Source organism: Entelurus aequoreus, linkage group LG19 (assembly GCF_033978785.1).
Source record: "Entelurus aequoreus isolate RoL-2023_Sb linkage group LG19, RoL_Eaeq_v1.1, whole genome shotgun sequence".
NCBI classification, from domain to species: Eukaryota; Metazoa; Chordata; class Actinopteri; order Syngnathiformes; family Syngnathidae; genus Entelurus; species Entelurus aequoreus.
In genome coordinates, this window is record NC_084749.1 from 15,561,548 (window position 1) to 15,571,547 (window position 10,000).

Below are 10,000 nucleotides of genomic sequence, written 5' to 3' on the forward strand. Positions count from 1 at the left end.
GCACCAGTGACACATTTATTCAACGATTATAACATGTCAAGTGAAAGGTTTCGTGCTGGTATCGACTGCCAGTATCGCCATTTTACAAGGCCTCCGATTTAGCCTGCGACTCGAATAGTAGGCGATACTGATAGTCGACAGCCAAACGTACCATGAACGTAAAAATCCTTACCCACTTTGATGGCGTAGTCCTGCAGCGTGTTGCAGTCATAAAGCTGAACTCCGGCAGGTGTGCTGAGGCGAAAAACACTGACAGGAAGTCCGCTGTGCGCCGACACCGCACTTGTCAGTTGGGACACGGACATATTTTGGAGAGACGCACTTCCTGTGACTGGAAACGTTTCTCCCGTCACAGCGTTAAACACAAACATCGCTGGCCTCTCATCGCTCTGAACAAAAAAAGAAACACAGGCGAACAATTTAGGTGCAAAAGGGTAAGTTTTTTGCTTTCGGAGCATTTTGTGCTACGTGCTAATAGGCAAATATTATTATTTTATTTTATTATTTTGATGATATTTTACATGGATATAAAACTGTAATATAATTATTTATAGAGATGTCCGATAATATCGGCAGTCCGATATTATCGGACGATAAATGCTTTAAAATGTAATATCGGAAATTATCGGTATCGGTTTCAAAAAGTAAAATTTATGACTTTTTAAAACGCCGCTGTACGGAGTGGTACACGGACGTAGGGAGAAGTACAGAGCAGTTGCGTCTCCCAGTCATACTTGCCAACCCTCCCGATTTTCCTGGGAGACGCCCGAATTTCAGTGCCCCTCCCGAGAATCTCCCGGGGCAACCATTCTCCCGAATTTCTCCCGATTTCCACCCAGACAACAATATTGGGGGCGTGCCTTAAAGGCACTGCCTTTGCGTGCCGGCCCAATCACATAATATCTACGGCTTTTCACACCCACAAGTGAATGCAAATGCATACTTGGTCAACAGCCATACAGGTCACACTGAGGGTGTCCGTATAAACAACTTTAACACTGTTACAAATATGCGCCACATTGTGAACCCACACCAAACAAGAATGACAAACACATTTCGGGAGAACATCCGCACCGTAACACAACATAAACACAACAGGACAAATACCCAGAACCCCTTGCAGCACTAACTCTTCCAGGACGCTACGATATACACCCCCCGCAACCCCCCAAAACCCCGCCCCCTCCCCAACCCCGCCCACCTCAACTACTTATTATACTTATATACTTATTAGCGGCTTTAGTTGTCAGCTAGCTATTAGCACACCTGTTGCCAGCTAGCAATTCATGCGTTAGTTGTCAGCTAGCAAAAGATGAATAAATAATTAGAGATGTCCGATAATGGCTTTTTTGCCGATACCCGATATTCCGATATTGTCCAACTCTTAATTAGCGATTCCGATATCAACCGATACAGATATATACAGTCGTGGAATTAACACATTATTATGCCTAATTTTGTTGTGATGCCCCGCTGGATGCATTAAACCAGTGGTCCCCAACCAGTGGTCCCCAACCACCGGTCCGTGGACCGATTGGCCGCGGCCGCACAAGAAATTAAAAAAAAAAAATATATATATATATATTTTTTTTTTTTTAATTAAATCAACATAAAAAACACAATATATACATTATATATCAATATAAATCAATACAGTCTGCAGGGATACAGTCCGTAAGCACACATGATTGTATTTCTTTATGACAAAAAAAAAATATATATATAATTTTTTTTTTTACTACCCCCCCCCCCCCCCCCGGTTCGTGGGACAAATTTTCAAGCATTGACCGGTCCGCAAGTACAAAAAGGTTGGGGACCACTGCATTAAACAATGTAACAAGGTTTTCCAAAATAAATCAACTCAAGTTATGGAAAAAAATGCCAACATGGCACTGCCATATTTATTATTGAAGTCACAAAGTGCATTATTTTTTTTAACATGCCTCAAAACAGCAGCTTGGAATTTGGGACATGCTCTCCCTGAGGAGGTTGAGGTGGGCGGGGTTGGGAGGGGGCGGGGTTGAGGTGTGTGTGTGGGGGGTGGGGGGGTTAGGGGGTAGCAGGGGGTGTATATTGTAGTGTCCCGGAAGAGTAAGTGCTGCAAGGGGTTCTGGGTATTTGTTCTGCTGTGTTTATGTTGTGTTACGGTGCAAATGTTCTCCCGAAAAGTGTTTGTCATTCTTCTTTGGTGTGGGTTCACAGTGTGGCGCATATTTGTTACAGTGTTGAAGTTGTTTATACGGCCACCCATTTAGTGTGACCTGTATGGCTGTTGACCAAGTATGCCTTGCATTCACCTGTGTGTGTGTGTGTGAAAAGTCGTAGATATTATGTGACTGGGCCGGCACGCAAAGGCAGTGCCTTTAAGGTTTATTGGCGCTCTGTACTCCTCCCTACGTCCGTGTACCACTCCGTACAGTGGCGTTTTAAAAAGTCATACATTTTACTTTTTGAAACCGATACCGATAATTTTGTAACCGATACCGATAATTTCCGATATTACATTTTAAAGCATTTATCGGCCGATAACATCGGCAGTCCGATATTATCGGACATCTCTAAAAATGAGCAACTAAAATGTTGACGTTGAGATTCAGTGTGTAAACGAGTGTAACTAAGCTGGTTGTGTGAATACCTTTAAGCAGCATTTTATGGAGTTTCCACTTGCGACGCCCACGTCACCCAAAGTCCAGCCATCCTGCAGGGCTGCACCACCGTAGCTCACTTCCAGGTGGTCATCGGGGAGACACACCAGGAAGGAGTCCTGCAGAAGACACACAAATTACAATTAAGGAAAAACCTTCAATGCCAGTACATTACAGATTTTTTCAAAGACCTCGAACATGCAATTTCAGTATAATTTTTAGAGATGTCCGATAATATTGGGCTGCCGATATTATCGGCCGATGAATGCTTTAAAATGTAATATCGAAATGATCAGTATCGTGTTTTTTTATTATCGGTATCGTTTTGTTTTTTTTATTTATTTATTTTTTTTAAAATTAAATCAACATAAAAAACACAAGATACACTTACAATTAGTGCACCAACCCAAAAAAACTCCCTCCCCCATTTACACTCATTCACACAAAAGGGTTGTTTCCTTCTGTTATTAATATTCTGGTTCCTACATTATATATCAATATATATCAATACAGTCTGCAAGGGATACAGTCCGTAAGCACACATGATTGTGCATGCTGCTGGTCCACTAATAGTACTAACCTTTAACAATTCATTTTACTCATTTTCATTAATTACTAGTTTCTATGTAACTGTTTTTGTATTGTTTTACATTCTTTTTTATTCAAGAAAATGTTTTGAATTTTTTATTTTTTTTATTTTTTTTAAAGGACCTTATCTTCACCATATCTGGTTGTCCAAATTAGGCATAATAATGTGTTAATTCAACGACTGTATGTATCGGTATCGGTAATTAAGAGTTGGACAATATCGGAATATCGGATATCGGCAAAAAAGCCATTATCGGACATCCCTAGTGGGAATTAATGTACTCTGAAATATTGACTATAATTTTGTTGTTTATTGTATTGTAAACATTCCAAAAGGTGGTGCCATATCCACGTGATTTGACGGCACATCAATATTTACAATTTTCCTCAGCTAAAAAACTTTGTAGCTCAAGAGCATATTAACCAAAGACAAAAAATACACAAATAAGTATAAATAAGATGTACTTATGGATATACAAAATATAAATACAACCGGAATAAAAATGAGGACATAGTAAAAATGTGACGTTTGTATGCTTGAACTACTTTACATATCAGAAAAATTAACCAGATAAGTGACTCAAAATAAAATAAATAAATAAATAAAATATAAATAAATTGAAAATGTATATATTTATATACAGTATACAGTGACGAGCAGGGAAACCTGGCTTGTAGGGATGATATAGCCTCTGTGTTTTTTCCTGACCTAACGTATATACAGTTTTTTCTTCAAATTTTTTTTTAATATATATTTTTTAATGACTAATTTTCTAGTTGCCATTTGGACGGGCAATTTACACTGTACTTACATGTGCATAAAAAACGGCTCCCAAATGAACAGCTCACACCTGCGAATCGATTATCTTCGTTCACTCAAAAGATCCGTTCAAAAAACTTAATTCGTTTGCCAAGATAACATCGCTAAAATAGGATCATGACTTAAAGGTAATGAGCTTTTTGAATGTAGTGCTTAAAACAGAGGTGTCCCACGTACGGCCCGGGGAAGGAACATATTTTAACGGCGCGCAGCACACTCATTAGCATTCTAATATTTGCATGCTAGCTTTTTTTGCTGATTTTGCAAGTGTACACATCCGCGTCAAATATTTTGTTATTTGACAAATTTAACCTCTTAGCATGCTAATGTTGGTATACTAGCATTTTATTTAGCTAATTTTGTAGGTATACATCTCAGTCATATTTTGGTAATTGATGCATGCTAATATTAGTTCGCTAGCATTTTAAATAACTTTTTCCGGTGCACACCTCAGAGTAATATATTTTGGTACTTCACGCATGTTACATTTAGCATTTTAGCACGCTAACTATTGGTGGGGGAAACAATCAGTTTTTAGATGTATCGCAATTCGGACATGTATGATTATAAAATCGATTAGTAAATGTCATTAATCGATAATCTATTTATTTATTGTAAATAAAAAAATGCAGAGATCCGACCAGCTCCTTTATTTTAGGGCACTTATTTTTCAGTTTTGTACATATTTTCATTAATTTAGTAAATTAATGTAACAATTTCTTTTTACAAATGCACTGTTTTTAAACATGCAAGGGTTAAACGCTTATTTAGTGAAACAAAAAGAATTGTAAAACTGCATCAATAATCTACTTTTAATCGAATATTGGCTCCTGAATCGTAATTGTAATCGAATCGTAAGTGGCCAAAGATTTCCACCTCTAATGCTAACATTAGCAAATTTTTAGCTAATTTAGCAGGTATACACTTCAGTGTTATACATTTTGGAATTTCACAAATTTTAGCTGTGAGCATGATATTTTTAGCATGTTAGCATGTTAGCATGTTTAGCTAATTTTACTCATAATTTGTGTTATGCTATCTAGCCAGTGTTCTAACTGTTAGCATTTCTGTTTTGGCTTTGGATCTTTAGCATTTTCACAAAACTTCTACTGAAATTGCATTTTCCTAGTTCTTTGGAAAAAAAAAAAAATTGAAAAAAAATTACAAAAAAAAATAAAATATATATATATATATATATATATATATATATATATATATATATATATATATATATATATATATATATATATATATATATATATATATATACACATATATATATATATATACACATATATATACATATATATATATATATATATATATATATATATATATATATATATATGTCTTAATTAGATTATCCAAAAAATAGTGCTCGATACCGTGGTAGAGCGTAATATGTATGTGTGGGAAAAAATCACAAGACTATTTCATCTCTACAGGCCTGTTTCATGAGGGTGTTTCCTCAATCCTCAGGAGATTTTAATGGAAGCATTCACATACCATGGTTTATATAGGGCACAGAGCGGGTGGGTGCAGGCAGGCGTGGGGGCGTGGTGATTGACTCATGTGTTACCTAGGAGGTGTTTCCTTCTGTGACGGCATGCTGATACAATTTCGCTGCGCTTGTTGAGGGATGACAACTCTGGACGGTATATGATAAACAGTTTCTCTTTCAAGCATAGGTTGCATCTTTTGTTACCACTGTTGTAAGGTGTGCTGGATGAAAGAATTTGCCATGTTATTGAGTATTCAACATTATTGTCTTTGAGATTCCAAATGTGTTTGCTGAGTTCTGTGGTGTTCCGCAGGCTTTTGCATCTGAAAGAAGCCTTGTGATTGTTCCATCTGGTTTTGAATTCTCCCTCAGTTAATCCTACGTATGTGTCGGATGTGTTAATGTCCTTGCGTATTACCTTTGCTTGGTAAACAACTGATGATTGTAAGCACCCCCCGTTGAGAGGGCAATCAGGTTTCTTGCGGCAGTTACAGCTTTTGTCGGTTTTGGAGTCGTTCTGCCTGGTGGTGGGCGGCTCCTTTTCAATTGCTTTATTGTGGTTTGAAATGATTTGTCGCATGTTGTTCATGCAGCTGTAGCTCAATTTAATGTTGTTCTTGTTGAATACTTTTCTTAGGGTGTTGCCTTTGGGGAAGTGTTTGTCGATCAGGGTGAGGAATTTGTGGCCAATATTAGTTGAGACGTTTTTGCTGTATGGGGGGTTGTACCAGATAATGTTGTTTCGTTTTCTGCTCCTTTTTGGTTGGTTTCCTGGCGTGGGTTCGTAGGTGAGGGTGAAGTTGTATCCGCATTCATCAAGTGCTTTTTGGTACGGGGGGGTTGCTTTGTCGAATTCAGCTTTGCTAGATGACAGCATCGATAGTCTTTTGTTAATTCCGGTAGGTATTCTTTTCGTGGTGGTGGGTGGGTGGTTGCTGTCATGGTGCACGTATTGGAGTGTTGTGTTGGGTTTCGTGAATGGTTGGTAGTTGTTATTCCTCAGGTTGAAAGTGACGTCGAGGAAGTTGACGGTTTGCTTGTTGGCTTCAATTGTGATCCGTAGACCGTTCTCTTTGAAGATTTGGCATATACGCTTCTTGGTATTCTCGCTACTCCTTGGCGAGGCGCGATATAAACCATGGTATGTGAATGCTTCCATTAAAATCTCCTGAGGATTGAGGAAACACCCTCATGAAACAGGCCTGTAGAGATGAATAGTCTTGTGATTTTTTCCCACACATACATATATATATATATATATATATATATACATATATATATATATATATATATATAAATAAATAAATATATATATGTATATATATTTTTTATTTTTTATTTTTTTAATATATATATATATATATATATATATATATATATATATATATATATATATATATATATATATATATATATATATATATATATATATATATATATATATATATATATATATATATATATATTGTACTGGTTATGAAGATGAAAACTACCAAAATGGCCCCTGCATCCCTTCATCCGTCAGTCTGTGGCCCTCAGTGCAATGAGTTTGGGTACACCTGACTTAAAAGCATGCCATGCAGTAAATAAACAATCCTTTACCTTCACCATCTTCTTAATGGCTCCCACGGTCTGACCTGCGGGCACGTCAAAGGACTCCCAGGACTCCTCGTAGCAGACAAAGATCCTCATGGCCAGAGCATCCGTCCTCTGTGTGGATGCTCGTCCTCTCAGTGAGCGAAGGGAGTGAGGGGTGCGGGGTGGAGTCAGTATAAGTTAGGGAGGATGGCTGTCTGGAAATGACGCGGACTGTGTGCGCAAAACAACCTTTTGAAGCATATTTGAGGTATTTTCAACCTAAATTAAGTATTTTTTTAAGGATAACAATGGCTGAATGAAGTAAAAATATCAATACTACAGACTACTATTGGCCATTAGGTGAGAAGAAACCAATCAGAATGCGCTGTTCAGTATCGTGGCCCCTGATTGGCTCAGCCTCAGCCAGCATATTGGATTAAAAGAGTGCAAAGGTGACTAAATCTACACTAGTGTTGTCCCGATACCAATATTTTAGTACCGGTACCGGTACCAAAATTTATTTAGATACTTTTCTGTAGTTTTCTAGATAAAGGGACCACAAAAATATGGCATTATTGTCTTTTTTTTTTAGGGTACATAAAACATACACTACTGTTCAAAAGTTTGGGGTCACCCAAACAATTTTGTGGAATAGCCTTCATTTCTAAGAACAAGAATAGACTGTCGAGTTTCAGATGAAAGTTCTCTTTTTCTGGCCATTTTGAGCGTTTAATTGACCCCACAAATGTGATGCTCCAGAAACTCAATCTGCTCAAAGGAAGGTCAGTTTTGTAGCTTCTGTAATGAGCTAAACTGTTTTCAGATGTGTGAACATGATTGCACAAGGGTTTTCTAATCATCAATTAGCCTTCTGAGCCAATGAGCAAACACATTGTACCATTAGAACACTGGAGTGATAGTTGCTGGAAATGGGCCTCTATACACCTATGTAGATATTGCACCAAAAACCAGACATTTGCAGCTAGAATAGTCATTTACCACATTAGCAATGTATAGAGTGTATTTCTTTAAAGTTAAGCCTAGTTTAAAGTTATCTTCATTGAAAAGTACAGTGCTTTTCCTTCAAAAATAAGGACATTTCAATGTGACCCCAAACTTTTGAACGGTAGTGTATGTTTCCTATGGTAATCGAAGAACAATTTTGTCCTTAATTAAAATAGTGAACAAACAAGACAACTCGTCTTTTAGTAGTAAGTAAACATACAAATCCTCCTAATTTGCTGCTGACATATGCAGTAACATAATGTATAATTTCTCATAGTATTTTGTCAAAATTATTAAAGACAAGCTGTAAAAATTGATTATTAATCTATTTGTTCATTTACTGTTAATATCTGCTTACTTTCTCTTTTAACATGTTCTATCTACACTTCTGTTAAAATGTAATAATCACTTATTGTGTGTTGTTTGATACTTTACATTAGTTTTGGATGATACCACAAATTTAGGTATTGATCCGATACCAAGTAGTTACAGGATCATACATTGGTCATATTCAAAGTCCTCATGTGTCCAGGGATGTATTTACTGAGTTTATAAACATAATATGATTTTTTTTTTAAAATGGCGACTTGTCCAGGGTGTACCCCGCCTTCCACCCATGTGCAGCTGGGATAAGCTCCAGCATCCCCCGCGACCCCAAAAGGGACAAGCGGTAGAAAATGGATGGATGGAAAAAAGATTTTGTGACGATAAAAAATATCGATGTAATCATAGTAGTATCGACAAGATACGCTATTGTACTTAGTATCATTACATTGGTTGTCAGGTGTAGATCCATCCATGGCATTTGTTTACATTCAGGTTGCTAGCTTGCTGTTAGCGGTTAGCTATTGTATCCTCCTACGGTGTGTAGTGAAGCATGTTTAGCTATTCCTCGTCCTGCAGGGATGATACTTGGAAAAAACATACTTTATTGGTCGCATGGAGGCGAGGATTAGTGATTTAGAAGTAGCTAAAACACTGCCGACTGCGAATGGACGTTAGCAGCTAACTAGCTAGCCATACCTTAAAGCACCTCTTCTAAGGGTGTTTCAGTGTTATAACTTCACCTTTATCTTTAGTTTTTAAGCCAAAATGCGTCTGTTCTCCCTTTTCTGTCTACACACTGTGTCTGGTTGTAAGTACTCCGTGATTGTGCGCTGCCGAACATGCTCCTCTACTTGCAAAACCAGCAATGTCATGACGACGCGTCGTACTTTTCAAGAGTATAGTACCGTTTTTGATTCATTAGTACTGCAATACTTTACTAGTACTGGTATTCCATTTAACCCTAATCTACAGTGCTCTTATAATGTTAAAAACATGTTTTTTATGCTCTGGCCATGAAAATATTTGATTAATAATGAATAATTCCTACTTCATTTACCACAGTCAGGCCCGGAACCAAAGAACCATGGGCAATACTGGGAATCGGGTCGATTGGATCACACTTTTCTATGTTTATTTCCACAAATGTATTTGTTGTGTTGTTTATATTGTTGACATTGTGTATATTCAAATAATGTATACATTTTGGGAATATGTTTGTGGACACAAAAGGGCTTTGGAGGCAAAAAAACAAACACACAACCAAACAAAGCGTTTGAATGAAAGTCAATGGTAGTTTTTGTTTTGCTGACTATTTTTGCGCCATTGTGTCAGAATTATTGAATCTAAGTTATCACAAAACTTTGTGTTTCAATGAGCGAGCAGACAAAAGCTGTCTTTGATCTTACCAATCAAAAGGCTTGTAAAACTCCACTGTGTAGGATGGGAAGCGACATGAAGGTGTCGGTTTTTTTGATGTGTTGTAATCCACAGGAAGATTTTGTCTTGACCCGAGATCTACAAAGTGGAGAGGAAGCA

At 37.3% G+C, this 10,000-nt stretch overlaps 1 protein-coding gene across 2 annotated transcripts in view; it reads right to left on the bottom strand.

Moving 5' to 3' along the window:
- Positions 1 to 10,000, bottom strand: part of LOC133635153 (protein ANKUB1-like) — a 47,121-nt gene that overhangs the window by 10,266 nt on the left and 26,855 nt on the right. Inside the window, exons 2-4 of one of the 2 annotated variants that reach the window (XM_062028005.1) lie at positions 7,157 to 7,281; positions 2,636 to 2,764; positions 173 to 389 (exon numbers count right to left, since the gene is read on the bottom strand). In XM_062028005.1, the coding sequence (XP_061883989.1) occupies positions 173 to 389; positions 2,636 to 2,764; positions 7,157 to 7,281 (471 nt within the window). Of the gene's footprint in view, positions 1 to 172; positions 390 to 2,635; positions 2,765 to 7,156; positions 7,364 to 10,000 lie in introns of both variants that reach the window. The other variant, XM_062028006.1, reaches the window with a different exon arrangement.